Genomic DNA, 21,111 nt, shown 5'->3' on the forward strand with positions numbered 1-21,111 from the left:
CAATCTATTACATTTATATTATATTATTGGGAGATATAGATTGATAACTGATATTCATATGTATGTTATGCAAGTTTGCTATATTATAAAAATATTGATTTACATTAAAAGCTTTTCACACTTTTTGGGAATATAAATATCTGCAGCTGCACCAAAGTGCATATTTTTTTCTCAGTTTGGGCCTCAATAAATATGAGGTGTTTTTCCCTCGAGCCCGAACTCCACATTATCCTATATCTTAGTATTTAAGCCACAAAAGCCAACAAAAACTCTTACAGGTGTAATAGAAAGGTTCACTAAACTCTTACATTTAAAAAGAAATAAGATTTTTCTGTCAGGCTTCACAAGGTTAATGTGTCCTTGCTGAATAAAAGCATTAATTTCTTTCAAAACAATGTGTTTTGCACAACAAAAAAAAGAAAAGAAAATCGTACTGACCCCAGATTGAATGGTAGTGTGTACAGTATGTACCTCAGCACCAAAATATTAAGGTCCTATAAGATACATCACACAAGAAGTGGAATTATAATCAACTTTAGTGGTTTAAGGCATATGTACAGTTCATACATAAATCTCACATTTAAGTTAACAGTTGTATTTTGAAATTTTTTAGACAAAAGTCAGAAATACTCAAAGTGAGTAGTGTTCCAGTTCTGTACCAAGGAAAATCTGCAATTGTGAAATACAGAATTGCAGACAAGAAACCTGAACACCATATTCAGAACATAATTTCTGTGCTATTTGATGTGAATCTATCTCAGTCATGCTTGAGTGGCACTGACAACATTTTTACTTGTGTATATACACACATTTTTTGCCCATCAAGATTCAGGGAAATGTGTCAAATCCCTGTTTATCAGTTTGGCTTGTGATACAGGCACACATGAATGTAAGGTTCTTTCAACTGAATTTGAAATATAGTTGCTCAAGAAATGACATCCCTTCAAATAACTGCATTTGCTTACTTTTGACTCATGAGGAATAAAACCTGTTCACCCTTCATATATCAAAAGTATATTTACAATGCATGGGAGTGTTATACTAATATAAATAATATAAATCTGTCTACTTGCAGCCCAGATGGAGGGATTCAGAGTCAGTAATCCATTTGTAAACTCGTTTCTGTCATTGCGCACAAACACTGCATTGGCCATCTGCACAAGTGCCGCTAAGTTTGCTCTGTGTCAAAAGGCTTTTTCCTATGTGAAATGTAAACTTCAAACAGAGAAACGGGAGCATCCATTTTGGTCACTTCGACGATGCGGGACAGCGTAGTGTCTGATTTAAAGCTGATTTTGGCCTTGTGGCGATGTGCTGTCATTTCTATCTTATGTTGCATTGGAGGAGCAGCGCTGGAGGAGCAGAGCGTGGCAGGTGTCGCAGACTCTCACGGGTTTAGGTGAAGCGGGGAGCGGGAGCTCATTATCTGAGCAGGCGTTGCAGAAGATCTCCCCACAGTTCCTGCAGTGATGCTGTTCAAAGACAAACAAGAGATCATGAGGGCATTCAATTTAAAGGGCCAGTAGTGTTTTTTGTTTTTTTTGTGGAATCAGACTCAAAATTAATCTTCACAAATGTTAAACTGGGATTCATCCAAACAGTTGCTCTGGGGAATTACTTTTGAGCTGTTTTTCATGGAAGAAAGAAATATATAATGCAGAAGTTTTCAGAGTAAAGGCAATCACACCAAGGATGATAAATATAACGCTAAAGCTTTGTGAATTCTATGAGAATAAGGAAGTTCACACTACAACTGTAACGATTCACTAGTTCGCCTGCCCGTTCAGCCTTAATAGTAAACTAACTTGGCTTGCTGTCCTTGGAGGAGGCTCGAACCCAAGGCTCAGCTTGAGCTCCCGAGTTAAAACCCCCCTAGGATGGAATGGCGCATAAGAGGATAGAGATAATTTACTGGAGGAGGAGGGCTGCCGGAAGAATTTGTCAATGAGATGGAGTGGTGTCTGCTGCTTATATAGTATGCATTTACATTTACATTTATTCATTTAGCTGACGCTTTTTATCCAAAGCGACTTACAATTGCTATATATGTCAGAGGTCGCACGGGGGTTAAGTGTCTTGCTCAGGGACACATTGGTGTCTCACAGTGGATTCGAACCCGGGTCTCTCACACCAAAGGCATGTGTCTTATCCACTGCGCCACTACCACCCCTCATAATTATGATTGACAGGACTGAATGTTTAGGCTCCTCCCGAACCTACGTTTTGTACTTCATTTAGTGTTGTCCAGTGCCGACTTTGGTACCAAGTTAGTACTGAAATTAAAAAAATGTGACGATACCAGCATTTCCCTCTAGCATTCTGAGTGCTGTTGAACGGATTCTTAAACACCTCTGATCTGATCGGTCATTGTGTCCACGCGCTGTGATTGGCTACAATGATCAACGCTTCAAAAACCTGTCTTCACAGATGGCTTACACAGATACACACGGGAGTGTTTGAAAGCAGGCGTCTATCAGTGGATCCATAATATAGATTCACAATAAGATCTATAACATGCATTGTAAAAAAATATAGATTTTTCATTTCATGATGACATCAAGGTTTGTCAACTCCGTCTTTCATTCAAGTGTCATCTAATCTTCATCTGGAAATGTTTTCAAGCGCTTTAATCCAATATTGTCTTTGTGCCAGTACATTTCTTTATTTAGAGCAGTTGAATTAGTGTGGATGTGTGAGAACTGACAGCAAGCTGTTGTGTTTTACAGAACTGCATTTTGATTCAGACCTTTCTTCTGGAGATTGAAAATTCCTTCTCACAAAGCTTGCAATGCGTAGCATCTTTGTCCTTCAGCCAGACCTGTCCACCCTGAAATAATTTGTTTATTAATATGAACATGTGGCACAAATGGACTGATTCAACTTTGATAATTCTCTTACAAAAGAAACACAGTGGTGGTTTCAGATTACTCTGATATATAGCATGGCCATAAAAAACATTTTGTTTGTTTTATCTGAAACAATGAATAAACGCAAACCTGAAGTGCCTTGTTGGCTTCTTTTATATCTTCAATTTTCAACTTTGACCTGAACAAGAAAAATGTGTGCATCCATCAGTAAAAGAATAACAGGATATGAAGGCTCCCAAATGGCACTGACGTGTAAATCGTACATACTCGCTGAGTTTGCAGCCCAGTTCCTCCAGCGCATGTTCCTGCTCCTCACAAATTCCCTTCAGCTGCGTGTTTTCATCCTGCAACCTGTGAAACTCCTGAAAGGACATGAACATACATCAGAGCCCAAGACAGGCATCCACAAAGAAGAATATTAAATGATACAAGCACCTTAGTCCTCATACAGATATATTGTGGCCTTTAAGAGAAAGTTCATTCAAAAATGACAATTCTGTCATCAGTTACTCACCCTCAAATTGTTTCAAACCTGCATGAATTTCTTTCTACTGTTTAAGACAAAAGAAGAAATTTTGAAGAATATGGTTAACCAAACAAAAGAAAATACTATGGAAGTCAATGGGGACCATCAACTGTTTGGTTACCGATATTCTTCAAAATATCCTATTTTGTGTCCAGCAGAAGAAAGAAATTCATACAGGTTTGAAACAACATGAGGGTGAGTAAATGATGACAGAATTTTTGGGTGAACTATCCCTTTAATGGTTATTAGATTCATCTCTCTCGCCATAATTGAGACAGGAGCAATTCATCGTACTTTTTTGAGTCCGTTGATTTGCTGCGCTTCATCAGCGAGTTGGGCGATGGTCTCTCGTTCTCTTTCTAATTCATTCTGTAACGTCTGCCGCCAATCCCTCTCTATTTTCAAGTCTGTTTCCAGCTGCATCCTAAACAGAAAGTGTCAACTAAAATCATACTATTTTCCACTTCAGCATCTTAATAAATGAGACACAGTGATTCATTCTAATGTGAGCCACGTGAACTTGCTCGTTGCAAAACTTACATTTGCTTCTCTCTCTGGACTATCTGCTTTTGGAGGCTGTCAGCTTTGTTCGTGAAGTCCTGCTTGAATTTGCGCACCCCGTCTTCGGCACTGGCGCGTTCCCTCTCGGCATCCTGCAATCTGGTGTAATTCAAACCAACTGGGTAAAACTACGGCTCTGAATGTAATGGAATGGACGGGGATGTATTGGAACATATGGGATACAAAATCAAAAGATGGCCATAATTCAACAGCCAAGACAGAGCGGGAACAAAAACAGAGCCAGATGACAAATGTTGTGCTGCGGGAAAAGCCAGAAAGCTGAAATGAGTTTGAAATTTCATACGGGTCGAGGTTACTTTCGATTTGTAACTTTTTTTGACAAATAATTCACCAAGTAAACAGGTACGAGTAGTTGAAAACATCAAATTTATTGAAGACTGTGATAAAAGCCATGTCATATTAGTGGTTTCTTTGACTCTTAAATGTTACAGGTAAATAATTATGCTATAGAACCACAAGAAAGATTTGCTCACTAAATAGTATGTGGAAAACAGTAACCATCATCAAATAAAACTTAAAAACGATCAACTCGTCACTTTTCAAGAACACTGCATATCGCCACACAACTAGTGTTAAGTAACAAAGAGTAAATTTAGCTTAATATCAGAAGGAAATATCTTTGACAAGTTTGTATTGGTGCTCGGTATCTGTGCTAGCGCATTTTACAAACGACATAGCAAGAGTTCTTGTCTGGCTGAGTAGGTCTTTGTCGCTATTCGTTGATTGAGGCGAAAACATGGAATTAGAGGAAGGGAGAAGATGAGAAAAAAAGAAATGAAAAGGGGAACAAAAAGGGAAAGAGGATGTAAATATCAGTGAATTTCAAATTCATCTCAAAGCTTTGAAAACTTGTTAAGCAGTGCAGTCATAAAACATCAGAAATACGATGGCGATAAATCAACGGAGAAGAAAGGGAAGGATGATTTATGTAGACAGAGAAGTGGACATGACAGCACCACATCACCACAAGAAAATAACACAAATGCTAAAGGATGAGCGGTTAGATGAGAGAAAGCCATTCAATGAGCCTTCAAGTCAAATCAGGCATGCAAAGTCCTTTGGATGCTATCAGGTATCTAGACACTCAGAAAACCAGTTCCACTGATGAAACAAAAGCACTGATGGTTCTGATACCATCAATGCACACTAATTTGATTTAGCCTGTAAAAGCAGATATCATATCCTGAAATACATTTACACTGGTACGCTACTGTTCAAACGTTTGGTGTCTGTACATTTAATACTTTTTATAAGTAGTCTCTTCTGCTCACCAAGGCTGCATTTCTTTATCAGAAAAACAGTAAAAATATTGCAAAATAATATTACAATATAAAATAACTGCATTTTATTTTTAATACATTTTAAAATGTAATTTATTCCTGTGATGCAAAGCTGAATTTTCAGCAGCCATTACGCCAGTCTTCAGCGTTGCATGAAATCATTCTTGGTGTTTTTTTCAGGATCAAGTTCGAAAAGAACAGCATTTATTTGAAATAGAAACCTTTTACGACATCATAAATGCTTTTACTGTCACTTTTGATCAATTTAATGTGCCCTTGCTAAATAAAAGTGGTAATGTCTTTAAAAAACAATCTTACAGACCCCAAACGTCTGAACTGTAGTGTATATTCTACTATCTGCAAATGAAAACCTTCATTTGAATTGAGCTGAAACAAAAGATTCCTTAAACTTTGGACTGACCACAAATGTTTTGAATAAAATTTGTTATATACATTGAATTAATAAAGATTAGAAATCAGGCTATTTAAACACTCAAAATGATTAAAAATGCTCTTAATGCACTTCACGAATATGATGACTAAACGTTATGCTCAACATGATCGAAAATAAATCAGGAACCGCTTCTTACCTTTGCTCTAGTTGTTTCATGGTTGCCGTTATTTGATTGGTCTTCTCCTCCAACCGTGCGATCATGTCATTTTTTTGTCTCATGCCATCATCTGAAGACTGTTGATTATTATAAATAGCTTGATTACAACATATTTGAATCACAAATTGTGAAGAACACTTAATAAATAAACGGAGCAACTCGGGCCCTAATTATGTTTTACCTGCATTTTTTGGTACATCTCCACATTGATGGCTTTAACTTCATCTAACTGGTGCCGAAGTCCAATCAGAGTGTCTTGTTTTTCATGAATGTCCTTTTCCAACAGTTTCATGGCCATCTCCATCTCCTGCTTCATGCTCACCTGCACAACCAGCTCGTTCTCCACATCCTTGAAGCCACAGATACATTCAAAAACAGGTTTGACCTCTTTAAGTGCCATCGCACAATCTGAACAGCAGGTACATTTTTTTATAAGCACAGACCTGTCTGAGCTGACATTCTTCTTTGAGTTGGCGTCTTGCCTCGTTGTACATTTCATCCAGGCCCTGCCTTGACTGCTTGTATGTATCCAGCTCACAGTTCAAATCTCCTTCTGCAAGCTGAATAGAGAGTATATGGTGAATATAGTGTATGGCTTGCACATTGATTGTGAAATTCTACAATTATCATCATGTTTTCAGAAGGCAAAAGGAGTTGAAAAGGTGGGGGGGGGAAGTTCATGAAATAATTTTCCAGATTTATACACATTTATAATATTCTCTATAATATGGGGTGATTTGGGGGATCATAAAAACTGAAAGATATTTTTCAGGGACACATACTATAAAGTTTATTTGAATTTAAATATTACAAAATGTTTGTGCAGATTAACTACTATCTGCCTCTCTTAATGTCCACTTTATATATGTCCAAACATATAACAATACCTCAAGACGCTGTTGTGCTTTCATAAGAATTACAGAATTTTCTGTTCTGAGTTGGTGGTTCTCTTCCTGTAGTTTAATGATGTTGTTTTTTGCTATTGCCAACTGTAATTAAAAAAAAGTTAGTATTGAGTATTTCTATTCCACATATCAGACTTATTTTTCTGAAATCCAACAGTACCTCTTCGATGAGTTTGGAGTTGGACTTTTCTAACGACTCCACGCGTCCCTGTAAGCCTTGAACAGTAGAACTTAAAAGACAAAAGTTGTAGATAAACTTTTCTTTTGAAAAGCAATAATCACTCATCTTAAATGCAGTATATCACAAAAGCTTTAGAAATTGCATGAACTTACTTCAGCTGCCTATTTAATTCTTCGACATAATTCTTCTGATCCAAAATAGCTGCAATTTGTCCATTTCTATTCAAAACATATTTATGATGGTTATTCATAATGAATAATACATCAAGGTTATTATAATTAACGTTAACATTTGAACATTTTTATTCAACTTCAATGTCCCGTCACATTAAAGTATGTTGTCTACCAAGTATACTTTTTTACCTTTCTTCACTTCTATAGTCATCGATGTCATTCTTTAAGTACATGGAGAAGTCTATTACACCAACCTGTGGATTCCAATACAAGGCATTAATATTTCTCAAACAGGTAATTCCAGGCAGGTAATTAAAAATGTCCAATATACAATGTTCATACTTGTGTATCGAGGTCCTCGCCCTTCACACATAAGTTGGCATCTATGACGTTAAGTCCCACCAGGAGACCAACGATGACGGCTCCCTCCTCCTCCAGCATCACTGCTGAGTTCTCATAGAACTCACTGAACACACACATAAACAAAAATAAAGACAGTTTTCTATTATCAAAATTCTGGCTCCATTTTTTTCATAATCTGAAACCTCAAACCTCTGAAGAATCCACACGGTCTATTAAAACATAAATATCCTTCCCTCATATTGATCATGTGTTGTGTTTCCATTGTAAAAATTGCATTACCGGTATGTTGAATTTGTTGTGTTCCTGTGACGCACAATGATATTATGATGACATGATTATGATTTCATTATTTTAGTTCTGACAGAATGCGCAAAGGTAATACATTTATAATTCATATTTATTCTTGTCTTTTAATACACCAGTGATAACGTATTTTGTGGGCGGAGCCTACCGGGTGGCAGAAAATGACAGTTCAGTTCTGCAGTGGCAGTCTATGGAAGCCACGGAACAAAAGAGTAAAGAAGGTAATCATTTCGAGTTCATATCTCATTATTTGGACTTTTTTCCCCCGCAATTCCGAGTTCATATTTCACAATTCTGAGAAGAATAAGAATTGCGAGATATAAGCTCGATATTCTGCCTTTTTTTCCTCAGAATATCGAATTTATATCCTGCAATTCTGACTTTTTTTTTTTCAGAATCGTTATTAATCTAAATAACATATTATTTGTTGCAGCAGGTTTCATTAGTCCAGTCTGTCCGTTTAATGGCTTGCAAACATAAATGTCTGCGTTTAGCTTCAAATATATATATTAATACTTTTATTTAGCAAGGATGCTTAAAATTGACTAACTGTGACATTTTTTACAATGTTACAAAAGTTTTCATCTCAAATAAATGCTGTTCTGTTGAATCCACAAAAATACTAAGCAAGCAGCACTACTGTTTTCAACATTTATAGTAATAAGAAATGTTTCTTGAGCAGCAAATCAGCATATTAGAATGATTTCTGAAGGATCATGTGACACTGAAGACTGGAGTAATGTTGTTGAAAATTCAGCTATGCCATCACAGAAAGAAATTACATTTTAAAATATGTTAAATTAGAAACCAGATATATTTAAAAGTAACAATATTTCACAATATTACTCTTTTTACTGTATTTCGGATCAAATAAATGCAGAAATATTAAAACATCTTAATGACCACACACTTTTGAATGGTAGAGTATGGCCGAACATTATTAAAGTTAGAGTTTATTTAGAGATATTAGCCGAATGGCTTAGTGCAGGCGCTAATGGATCCAAGGTTCTATCTCGTAAATTACCCCACTAATAATGCCCAGAATGGTACCAAACTTCTACAGTAGTACAAATAGGCTCTGTACTCATAAAACGAGGCATTGGAAAGTTTGTAAGTACATCGGGAGTTTATTTAAATAACACTTGCCTGATGGCTCATGCTACCGCTAACCCGGACATCGAGGTAACTTCTGTGATTTGGGAAAAGCCTGTAAAAGTCCTTTGCATTTTAATACTTGCCCATTAGGCAAGTATTATTTAAATAAACTCCTGATGTACTTATTAGTGGGGTAATTTACGAGATACAACCTTGGATCCATTAGCGCCTGCACTAAGCCATTCGGCTGACATCTCTAAATAAGCTCTAACTTTAATAATGTTCGACCAAAGGGAAAAAAACTTCAGGGGGGGGTGTTTGGCTCGAGGTCATGGTGCATAGGACCCTAGGTTGAAATTCCTCCGAACCATCCCTTTAAATCTCAGTCAGCAGAAGTGCTTTTATTAGACAGCGACATGTGATGCACACCCTCTAGCAAGCACAGCTCACTAAACTCTGAAACCCTGAGCAGGAAACACAAAACTCGTTTGTCTCAGGCATCTTATCACTTCTCTAATCACCAATTCTCCCCCACAACTATTGTGACAAAGGAAGAAAGAAAGAATTAAGGGTATTGAAAGGAAAAAAACTAACCTAAGTATATCTTTCCTGGTGATGAGGAGACGGAGGTAATCAGCCAATTTCTTCTGCATCAGTGCCAGTCTCAGCCATGCTCTGGCTCTGCCCAGTGGCGTCCTAACAAACACATACAACCATTTTCAGGATAGATAGACAGACATACAGACAGTGATATGCATGACTCTGGAAATGGAAATAGGCTTAACTTGCAGTTGCAAGTTTCAGTTTTATCAAGGAACTAGAACTGAAATTAGCACTTCCCTATTTTGAAAGGCACCTCTCAGTGTACTGGAGAATGAGTGCGAGAAAGCATGTGTATATTTATAATGTAGTGGACTTGATTAATAGTGAATCTGCTTTTGTATTAGAGTCTTTGAATGATTCATTTAGACTCAAATAAAACTGCAGATTTGCATGCAAACTAATCAATGTAACTGTAAGGCCGAAAATTATATTTAGTTCTACACATACTTGAGGCCAGGAAGGTCCCGTACACTGGCTGCGATTTCGCCTGCTTCTGGGCACAGCTTCTCAACCATCTCCAGAGGCCCCCACAACGACTTGTTGTACCCAAGAAACGATTTCTTCACTGGGAGATGAAGACAAACGTGTTTGTTAAACAACTCAGGGCTCCGATCTGGCATACAGAGCATGCAAAGATTTTTATGAAACGCCATTCAAAACAGTATTCAAATTTTGTGGCAGAAATAGTTCACTGGACAAGAACCTCAGATGATCTGACAGCTGAGAATGAGTAAAAAAAGCATTTCCTCATTTTCTTTTCCTATTATAAAGTTACAAAGCATAACATTAGCTGCTATCTGTAGAATAACACTAACATAGGCCTCTGGAAATATATAAGAGATATTGATAACAGAGAATATTTAACTACATCAGCTATCCTACCAAAAAGCAAGCACATAAGAACTTTCAATAATAATTGGTTAACAGATGGTTCTCTGTGGCTGGCTGTCTGATGATGGTTGAACATACCTTTGAGACCGTGCTTCAGGCAGTGCTCCATGACAACAAAGAACTGTTGTAGAGGCGGATAGTCAGAGTCCAGAGTTCGTCCGAAGCTCAGAGCCGACTCGATCAGGCCTTTGATGCTAAGCTTAGCCATATTAAGCAAGTTTGCTCGTTCCATTGTCATAGGATCTCGTAAGGCTAGAAGACACAGCCCACAGACAAATATATATCATATCAGAAACGACATCATTATAGCCAAAATCAAGTTATTGTGGTTCAAGAACAACAGTCACACTAAACTCATCACAGCATTAACCTATGGCTGTTTTCTTAGGACTAACATGTGACCACACTTTTAATTATTGAGTTTAAATTTAAACAAACCCTTAAAGAGCTTTAGCTGGTTTTGACTGCACTGTCATTCACCAGGCCTTCACAACAACACTGTTAATAAGCAGTACTTTTTATGTTTTGTGTTTACTGCATAAATGAATGTAAGTTGTATCCTTGTCAGTTATGACTTAGTGATACATTGGACCCTGTTTTTAACCATCAGGCTAATCAATAATTCTTACGCAAACATATTCAGACAGGCGCTGTCTAACAAGCATACTGGCACTGGTAAGCTACTTCCCAGTTATGTTGTTGGTTCCCATTGCCACTTTATTTGGTCTAAGAGAATGAAGCTTTATTCCATCAGGTTTCTGGGGTAAATAACTTAAATAATAATATATCACTTAAATAATTGATCCTCTGTTTAAAAACCTCTTATTATTATAATTATTATTAGTTAATCCATTCACTATCAGTTAGGCTTTTTGTCATTGGGGACAAATACCAGTCATGACAAATCAACAGCATACTGATTTGACTGACATGCCTATCTCAAAAAAAACAAAAAAACAAAAAACAGTCTGCACATTAACTGTATGAATGACCTGGTGCTTAGTAGTTATAAAACACCCAGATTTATTATGCACAAATGAATACAAAACAACAAGGCACTCTTCATGACATCATGCCATTATGACATCATTCGGAAAATGATGTATGGCAAGCCATTTTAAAGCATGTTCCTTGAAAATAACTATTATCTATCTTTGTTTGACTATGCATGTGGAAATTTGGCTAATCCTTGACGCAATCAAGGAAAGCGATTTTTTTTTATCTAATATTTAATACTTTTTAAAATGTTGTAGATTTATGTAGCAAATGGGAATCTATAAAATGATTAGCCCCTTTCACACACCAATCCCTGTAAATTACCGTAAAACAACCAGATTGACTTTACCGGTAAATACTAAAATATGCTGTTCACACAAGTAGCGACGTTCTGGCTTTTTACCGGAAAGAGAAGAGACCATTCACACATCAGCACCAAAATACCCGTAAATTCTGTGATGTCAGTCATCGGAAATTATCTTTAAATGCCGCGCCGTTGTCTTCATCCGCCCGCATGAGGAGAAGCACTTTAGTTTCACTATCTGTTCAATTTGACAAAAAAAATTGACATCTGAGTGACACGCATAAAGGGGTGATCAAACAGAACGCGTGTTTGCTCTTAAAAACACAAGATGCGCATTATTGTATCCCACTGCAGAGCCACAACGCTGATGAATGGAAAAGAAGGCTGGGTATCGAGCGCGACATGTTGAAAAAGCTGCGAGACGTGGCGCAACGGTCAAATATGATCATCTGGCGCATTATATAAAAAAAACTATTAGAAAGCTTACTGTAAACAGCACGCCGTAAACACGTCATCTCCATACACATGTATGTGTGAAAGGGGCTATTGACTATATTTTGAGACAAAGATCTTGTTAATGTTTTTTTCAGTTTCATAATTAACATGATAAATAGCTGGCTGACTTTTCCATTTGTTGACAATGATTCAGAAGATAAATATCATATATTAAGTTGGGTGTCCACCTTAGAGATAATCACCATATTTATAATGAAACCCTCACATTTAAAAAAATGATATTACTCATTTCATATAATAAAATATATGTTTTGTTATTTCTGTAAAGCTTTATTAAATTATTATGGCATCTCTTTCAATACTTTCAGAATCTTTACTTTTTTAAATAATTTTGTTTCTGTATTTTTAATGATAGTATATTTATATGAACAAAAATTAATTATTTAATTTATCAAAATAAACAGAAAATAATATAAACTTTGCAAAAGTGATTGTTTTGGGCAAGTATTAACTTACACGTATTAATTAGCAACAATTACAATACAACTGTATTAGAAATGACAAATAACTGGATATTAATTGGTATTGTATATTATTTAATAAAAATAAAAAATTTTATTGTATTTTGTATTATAAACTTTGTTATTATTAGTCAATAAAAATAATGACTAGAAAAAAAAACACATTTCTAAGGTTTTTTTTTTGTCTTGGATTTAGTTTTCAGCAATAAATGTTTGAATGGCTTGCCATACACCTAGGCTACGTCTGAACAACACGGGCTTTAATGTCATCTATAACCTACCCTTGGCACCCCATTCTTCTGAAAAAGGCGATGTTTTAGCCTCTATCACTTTGGGCAGGACGTGAATGCCACCCGAGAAGGTTTCTGACGCTTTTCTGGCTAAAGCGAATATGGGCGCCTGCCATCTCCCGTCTCCAGATTTCATGGCAGCGCTGCTCGCTTTCTCACCGGCCGCTTTATCCTCCTGCAATCTGAGGATACCGAACACTTGCGCTCTCTCTTTGTTGCTCTCTGCTTCCGCCAACACAAGGTCCTGTTCTGCAGGTGTCGCCATCGTTAAAGTGAATATCATACAGTTTAGGATAATGCTTCACCTAACGACCACGGCTGTGATGTGTTGAGCGGCATTGATAAACTGTTAACGACGAAATTCAAGCGCGTTCCCATGTGATGCTCCTTGTCAACGCCCCAAAGGCGACGTTTGTTTTCCATTCATATGGTCATCATATCTTTGGAGAACAAATGGCTAGATTGTAGATTTGTTTACACCCGAGCACTCCTGCACGATCCGTCTGCAGCAAAGGGGTGGTGTCATAACATTAAAAAGACGTAATTCAGTGGAAGAGTATGGATATACTACCCTCTACCGCTTGTATGTAACATTGTCCTGGAAAATTATGAAATATGCACTGGTTACTAGTATTTCTTAAATTATTATGTTCGTCGTAATGGGGGGAATCAAGGAAATTGGTGGTGTTTCGTTCGTGAAAGAATAGGCTTGTTCTTTTGTTCTTGTTCTAGGCTTGTGTTTTTAAACAAATCTTTTAAGTGTGGACACATTTTTCTCATTTGTGCACTTCCATGCACTGACTCACTATCAATCCTTTCTTCAAAGACAAAATCGAAACAACATCGCTTATATTAAGTCTCTTAGTAGATTTATTAGCACACATATTTAGCCAAAATAAATTATAGGCGACTCGTTTCACTCGTGCTGCCTCGATATACCTAGGCCTACTTCTATATAGGCTATAAAAACACTAGGCCGCAAGAGTAGTATTAGTGGGTTCCATTTGTCCTCAAAGTGGGAAATTCTTTGTTCCCAGTGAAAACCTTTTAACTGGAACGCCCCTCAAGTTGGACTTGCGACTGCAACTCGGGAGTACAGCAACAACCCCAACTTTAGAATCTAATATAGCTGCTCAGAGCATGAACCATAGTGAAACAGTAGTAATATATTGTTTATTAGCACTTATGTTTGTCTGTGTCTCAATAAACTCAGTGGTGCACACAGTAGCCTACTATCCAACCTCTATTTGTGGACATGATACTGAACATTTCTGTGAAAAATAATTATGTGTTTGCATTCCAAAAGAGCAAGAACAACAATGGTTTGCCTGGATGCACCCATCTTAGTTTTCCAACCTGTTTACTGGAAGGTCAACTCGAGTGTGACATCATTCCCAGCTCCAACATCCTAACTTGAACCCAACATCTGCGTGGGGAAATTCTTCACCCTCACGCAAAATTCGTGATCGTGTGGATTCCTATTAAAATGACTGGATTTAGTCCATGAAAGTTCACCAAACAACATTAAATGTGTCCGCACCTTAAAAAAGTAACTGAGAGGGCCACTGAACAAATCAACAACTCTTTTTCATGAATACTCTAGTTATTCAAGTCACTGGGATGAATCAAAAGTTAATGAATATAAAAGTAGCTGCTTTTTATTAGTGCAAGTGTTACTCCAACAGTTCTCACACAGGAAATTAAAAATTGTGCTTTAAAATGAATGCTAACAACCTCCGCTCTGCTGACCACACTAGTGCTGAGTCATTACTATTCTCCTTGTAGACTATGGGTGTAACTATGCCAGTAACAAAAGTGTAGGTTTGCAGTTCCAGACAACTATAACTTGACACTTTGTATATTTTAACTTAGTATATTAAGCTCTGGAGGCTTACCTTGACTGTAGGCCAAACGCTCCATACTTTCGCTATGTGTGATGCCCCATCGGTGAAGGCTCTGAGGGGAATACATGTCTGGATCCACTGAACACAGACAACATACTTGGTTCTAAATGGATGGATACATGTTTAACCGAACTAATAGCACACCTTTTAACTGATTTAAATGTTGCAGGAAATAAAAGCTGATTGTAATACAGTTGCTGACCAACAGTACATTACAAACTCAACATGTCTCAGTTGTTTACTGCTGATCTGCTCTCAGGGTCTGTCTGGCTATCATATGACTCTGATTTCCTGCACCATTGTCCCGCCTCACATGGAAGGGAATGTATACACATTCAGTCCAAACAGACAAAACACCTTACGATTTCAATGCACATAACATTTAGAGGTAATCACAACATGAAATCAAACATCTTCTGTTTTGTCATCTTGGTTAGACTCTGACTTCTGCTTTAAAATGTTACTGAATCACTCAGAAGTGCTGAGCAAAATAGTACACTTACCCCTGTTAAACCCACACCCTTTTCTGGTGTTCTGCTGGTACTATTGTGTCGAGAGAGCTGACCTATGCCCGTTAGGTGAGGTGCAGGCATTTGCTGCATTAGCGGGCAGTTGGGAGGAGGAGATGTCTCTCGCTGGAACAGAACAGTGCATTGGGTGCAGGGTAGCAGGGGCGGTCAAACAAAGGGGGCGGGACATGTGAACATGCTGGCCGGCCAATAAATGTGGAGCTACAGGCTATTCAGGAAGTGGGATTCTGAATGAGACTGCACTCACTGCCAGGATATGAATGAGCACATCAATATGACAGGCATGCCACTGGCTATTATGCATAATCCTTTTTAGCATATTGCATCACATTTTGTGTGATGATTTTATGTAAAGGGATGCACATTTCACAGAAAATAATGATTCATTATTGGAAACTGTGATGCATTTTTTCAGGATTATTTGATGAATAGAATGCAAGGATGCATTAAACTGATTTATATATATATATTTACATTATTAATGAATATATACTACTATTCAAAGTTTTGGGAAAGAAACTAATGCTTTATTCAGCAAGGATCCGTTAAACTGATATATATATATATATATATATATATATATATATATATATATCAGTTTAATGCATCCTTGCATTCTATTCATCAAATAATCCTGAAAAATGCATCACAGTTTCCACAAAACAATTAAACAGCACATAAGAACATAATAAATGTTTCTTGAGAACCAAAATCTAAATATTGGAATGATTTCTGAAGGATCATGTGACACTGAAGACTGGAGTAATGATGCTGAAAATTCAGCTTTGCCATCACAGGAAGAAATTACATTTCAAATATATTAAAACAGAAAATGTATTATAAATTGTAATAATATTTCACAACTATTTTTACTTTCTGATTAAATAAATGTTTTGTCTTGGTGAGCATAAGATACTTTTTTTATAAAACATTTGACCCAAACCTATTAAAGGCAGTGAAGAGTTTTCCACAAGGGTAATGCCATCTATGATCAGCATGTTTTTTTTTTTTGTTTTTTTTTTTTTTGTTTGTTAGATTTGTCAAGATAAGACTGCAAGATAACAGAGTAGAAATTCTCAGGTTGGCCTTAAACAAACCAATCTGATCTTGTACCTACACAATCTTACTCTGTTGTTAATAAATGCCATGATTTTATTAAAAGACTTCCATGAAATTCAATATTAAAATCCCCCTCCTACTATTCCTGATCTTTGACCAGAAGATGGCAGTGTCCTCCAAAAACAGTAGAAATCTAATATCTCTCAAATTAGATCTTGCAATAAACTTTCTTATTATTATTGAAGTGAAGTGGTATTTTCACAAATTTTCACACTGAGTGTGTTTCAAAGACACATCTTACGTTTTGTTATGTCTACCTTAAAGGAGGAAAGGTCATAGGATGGCAGTGAATTATGAATTATTAGATATACCTTATATCTCAATGTGCAAAATCATCAGTAATTAATCTCCATCACATTATTACTTCTTCAGCTTCTTCAGCTACTTCAAACTTCTATTTAAAATAATGTTTCACTTCAGACTTGATTGAAGTCTTCACATGTGGATTTAACACTTGTTATCCTCTTGACATCAGAATGTTGTGATGAAAGGGTAAGTGGTGGTAAAGAGCTTTCATCTGATCACTGTCTTGAAGTGCTGTGCATTAAACTCTTACAGCTTGACTCTGTGGGGTTGAATGGATTCGCTCATGCCTTTCATGCAAACAAACAAATATTCAGCCTCAAAGCATAGGATATGTAGGCTAAACACTGAGATATGGCAGTGGGTCTATAAAGATGCTCACTATGTGATCTAATATGGTTTTTAATCTTGGATGGCTTACACTTATTCAGACCTCAGCATCTCTAAACATAATTAAAGAATTATTCAAAATGATGCATTCTTTACAATAAAAAATAAATAAAAATAATAATTATAAACAATGGGTAGCCATACCTGAACAACATCAGGTATACAAGGTACACTATTACTCTTAAAAATAAAGGTTCTTTACCGGCATATATGGTTCCATGAAGAACCTTTAACCTCCATGGAACCTTTCCACTGGAGAAAAGGTTATTTCTAGTATAAAAAGTTTCTTTAGATTATTAAAATGTTCTTTACACTAAGAAACAACTGTTCACTGAAAAGTTCTCCGAAGAACCACAAATGGTTCTTCTATGGCATTGCTGTGAAACCCCCCTTTTTGAACCTTTACTTTTAGGTCTAGGAACCTCAACACCATTCATGGGATGTTTCAAGCATTAAAGTGCCTCAAAATTTACATGTAACTACACACTTTAGCTTTCCATCTAGGTAACAGAAATACAAAATCTACATTATGTAAAAGTAGTCCTCACAGACATAATTATGAAGGGTTGTCTTAGTCATTATCACACAAGCCTGCAGCATTGGTGCCTTCCTGATGTGAAAATCACAAGAACAATCAAACTGTATTATTCTGCTTTTGAACAGACACTACCCAATGGTCTTGTTGGATTTGGTTGCATCCTTCACGACACTCGACATCGGTTCAAACCCTCCCAGTAACTGAAAAGATGCTACAGGCGCGGAAGCAAGAATCATCGGCTCCCCATGCATATGAAATCACATCTGATTGAGTTTGAAGGGTTCTTCCGACATTAAACCAGGCAACAACATATGATTAACTGCTGGCTCCTCTGCGCTCTCTTCGGACGATTCTCACTAAAGGATTCTGTTTGGTTATAAATAGCATTGATCTTTCACAAAAAAGAATCCTCAGTATAATGAGTGCATATTTAGTCCCCATTTCTTTACCCTTGAAGACGGTATTTACCAATGGACAGGCACTCGACCATCACAGTGAAGCTGGTGATATGGTGAAGGTGGTCTTGTTGTTTAATATTCAAAGTTGTTGTGCAGTGTGCACACACCATGATGATAGGCATAGTGTAACATTTAAAACCTTAGAAGAAGTGAGAACTTGTTGAGCACAGTGTTGACTTTTGATCTTAGACGACTTGAAATTTATATCTCACAAGGATTTGTGTGTCTGCAGATACTGATATCGAGTAATACTTTAATTCGTCTGCCATAGGACATGCTATAAATGATTCCAAGAATCATTTTAAATCAGCGAAGGGTGAAGACGGCAAGACGTACAGTCATTTTCTACTTCATTATTAACTGAGCCCAAGGAGGTAATTATGATCTTGTCTATTTTAAGAACATGCTCAAATGAGGAATGGCCTCAGCTTATTAAATAAATAAAGACCTCCTGGAGAATGTGGGCTAGTCTGGTAATGCATAGCTATTGTCTTTTGATTTTCAGACACTGTGGGTGGGTTACTTCCCACATAAGTCTTCTGTTGACTGGATTTTGAGATGTGGGTGTTGCACTCAAAAGTGGAGGCAGATGAACATGAACATGGACATGAGCATGCAGGGGCAGGGTTAAAGCGGACTAAATGATTGGAGAAATCCTGCATGTGTCACCAGAGCGAAGTATGGCTAGCCTAGGCTGTGTCAATTTCACCGGAAGGTCCAGTTATGACATTTTGATTTAACATTACGACTGAGGTCAAAACATAAAATTCCTAGTTATTCATTTCATTTCTCAGAATTTGTATTCCATGTTTGTAATTTCACCATAATACCATAAAATATTATATTACTGAAGTATTACATCGCTGCTCTTTCCCGCGAACTTGTCGAATCTGCCGCTGTAATTACCGTTCAGAAAACTGTGCTAAAGTGAGTCTGAAGGAGAGAGCTTGAAGTTTAAAAAAAATCAAAAAGAGCAAAGATCAACTGTGTCTCTGGCTGCGTTCGAAACCGCATACTTCCCTACTATTTAGTATGGGAAAAAGAGTAGGCGAGCGAAAAAGTATGTACGAAACCAAAAGAGTAGGCGAGAATTACCTTGGTGACGTATTAATTATCGCGAGATTCGGACTTAAGTGCGTTCGAATATGCCTACTTTCCTACTATATAGTAGGCGAAAACAGTACGTGAAGGAAGCAGTACGTTCGAAACATCAGTATTCATAAAAGAGTAGGCGAGAAGTTCCCGGATGGCTTACTGCTTCCGGCCAGATTTTTGAGTGCTGATCCGTGGATACTCTTCTATCCCAGGAGGCCACGCGAGAGGATACGTCATTATCAAACATCGCAGAGATCGGCGACGCGGGTGCTTTCAAATGTGAGTATACACGGTTCCTTGCGTTAAAATTGCATGTGTTGAACTACTGTAGAGTAAACTGTTGAATTGTTGAAGGTGTAAAGATGTTACACAGTATAATAGTTGTGATTTTGCTGTAAAAACACGTTTTATTATGTATAACGTTAGCTAACAGGGGAGCTCCAGTAAGGACACGTAAGTTACGTCTCTAAAGTGGATTTACATAAACCATATATATATCTTAAAGACGCTTATTTTAAATGTCTATTTACATCTGACAGGAAAATCTTCAGTAAGTATTGCAGAAGAGCACATCTCAACATGAAATAGACATCTGACTGATGAATGTGTGCTAGAACAAATCTATATAGTAACTAAACATAAGTTATCTATTTTATTTGTCCATTACTGTTGATAAATTGAGGAACATTTATGTTGGATAAAAAGTTAAAACAACCTCAACATGTAAATGTAGTGTTGAGCTCATAAATCACAGAGGTAATGTGAATCTTGTCTGGATGTTACAGGGTCGGATGAACAGATGTGTGTTTATCCAGTGGAGAGTGGCTCATGAAGCTGAATGCTGCCATCAAAGGCTTTGAGTGAGTATACTACAGACATGAATAACAACAACTATTTAAATATTAAGTTGTAGTTTATTTTAATTATTGTAATTTCAAACAGAGCTATTACAGCACTTTTCTGATTCTTGATTTCTGTGCATTTGCTGCAGATCTTTTGTGGTGGAGCAGGACCTGCAAGGGAAGATGATGGCGGCATTTGTGAAAAAAAGCGTTTTTGTCTTCTAAATAATACTGAAATCAAATGACATTGTGCGGTTAAAATGACTGTGTTTTTGTGTTATGTTTGTGCATTTTTGTAGGATCTGAAATGTCAGCAGGCTGGTGTGAGCACTGAGGATGAGGAGCCCAGAGCTGAATCCTGGAGATGGTGCCATGGATGAGTCCCTCCATCACTCCACCAGCCCTTATGAGACCCTCCATCACTCAACCTGCCCTTATGAGACCCTCCATCACTCCACCTGTCCTTACGAGACCCTCCATCACTCAACCTGCCCTTATGAGACCCTCCATCACTCCACCTGCCCTTATGAGACCCTCCATCACTCCACCTGCCCTTATGAGACCCTCCATCACTCCACCTGCCCTTATGAGACCCTCCATCACTCCACCTGCCCTTATGAGACCCTCCATCACTCCACCTGCCCTTATGAGACCCTCCATCACTCCACCTGCCCTTATTGCCTCAGATTGTGAAGCACAACACTATACGCAACAACCTCAGGCACGAAGGAACGGCTCACCTCTGGTGGTCAGCTGATTCATCAGAGTAAAGCTGCAGAATGGGAACCGCTGTGTTGAGATGGCAGAAGGATGTGGGGTTCAGTGCCTGTAGTCTACATACATGATTGTAGTTTGAATAAAGCTTTGTTTCATGTGTTGACTTGTATATGCATTTGTTTATTGTGTGATGGTGACTTTGATTCATTCTTTTACTAATTTATTAATATTTCTCATTGTTGTCAGTAAATAAAATATAAATATTTAA

General features: G+C 37.3%; 1 protein-coding gene and 1 long non-coding RNA gene across 6 annotated transcripts; one reads left to right on the top strand and one right to left on the bottom strand.

The window, feature by feature from the left end:
* Positions 1-518: 518 nt before the first annotated feature.
* Positions 519-15,484, bottom strand: rufy2 (RUN and FYVE domain containing 2). Of its 5 annotated transcripts, none has more exons than XM_082153131.1 (19): positions 15,355-15,484; positions 14,843-14,929; positions 10,459-10,632; positions 9,937-10,054; positions 9,481-9,582; positions 7,468-7,591; positions 7,315-7,379; positions 7,105-7,170; positions 6,932-7,001; positions 6,754-6,855; positions 6,310-6,426; positions 6,048-6,215; positions 5,846-5,943; positions 3,934-4,053; positions 3,688-3,817; positions 3,135-3,229; positions 2,997-3,045; positions 2,747-2,827; positions 519-1,472 (listed from the first exon to the last, which is right to left on the bottom strand). In XM_082153131.1, the coding sequence occupies exons 2-19, from the start codon at positions 14,916-14,918 to the stop codon at positions 1,329-1,331; spliced, it is 1,899 nt and encodes a 632-aa protein (XP_082009257.1). In that variant the 5' UTR covers positions 14,919-14,929; positions 15,355-15,484; the 3' UTR covers positions 519-1,328. The 5 variants fall into 5 exon arrangements, with proteins under 5 accessions (XP_082009257.1, XP_082009256.1, XP_082009258.1 ...); XM_082153130.1 differs by having other exon boundaries at positions 14,843-14,954; positions 15,355-15,468; XM_082153132.1 differs by having other exon boundaries at positions 14,843-14,926; positions 15,355-15,373.
* A 3,773-nt stretch (positions 15,485-19,257) lies between these two features.
* On the top strand, positions 19,258-21,111 carry LOC309486406. The gene is made up of 3 exons (XR_014201528.1): positions 19,258-19,563; positions 20,070-20,144; positions 20,276-21,111. It is a non-coding gene; the product is annotated as an uncharacterized lncRNA (long non-coding RNA).

Source organism: Leuciscus leuciscus, assembly GCF_965113295.1.
Source record: "Leuciscus leuciscus genome assembly, chromosome: 22".
In the NCBI taxonomy this organism is placed as follows: domain Eukaryota; kingdom Metazoa; phylum Chordata; class Actinopteri; order Cypriniformes; family Leuciscidae; genus Leuciscus; species Leuciscus leuciscus.

What these genes read in the sequence shown, in the direction of transcription:
- rufy2 (XM_082153129.1), bottom strand. Translation starts at nt 13,230, where the DNA reads ATGATATTCACTTTAACGATGGCGACACCTGCAGAACAGGACCTTGTG. An exon ending in AGAAGAATGGGGTGCCAAGG is followed by an intron (nt 10,633 to 12,938) that starts GTAGGTTATAGA and finishes TGTGTCTTCTAG; the next exon opens with CCTTACGAGATCCTATGACA. An exon ending in ATGAAACAACTAGAGCAAAG is followed by an intron (nt 4,054 to 5,845) that starts GTAAGAAGCGGT and finishes GAATTACACCAG; the next exon opens with ATTGCAGGATGCCGAGAGGG.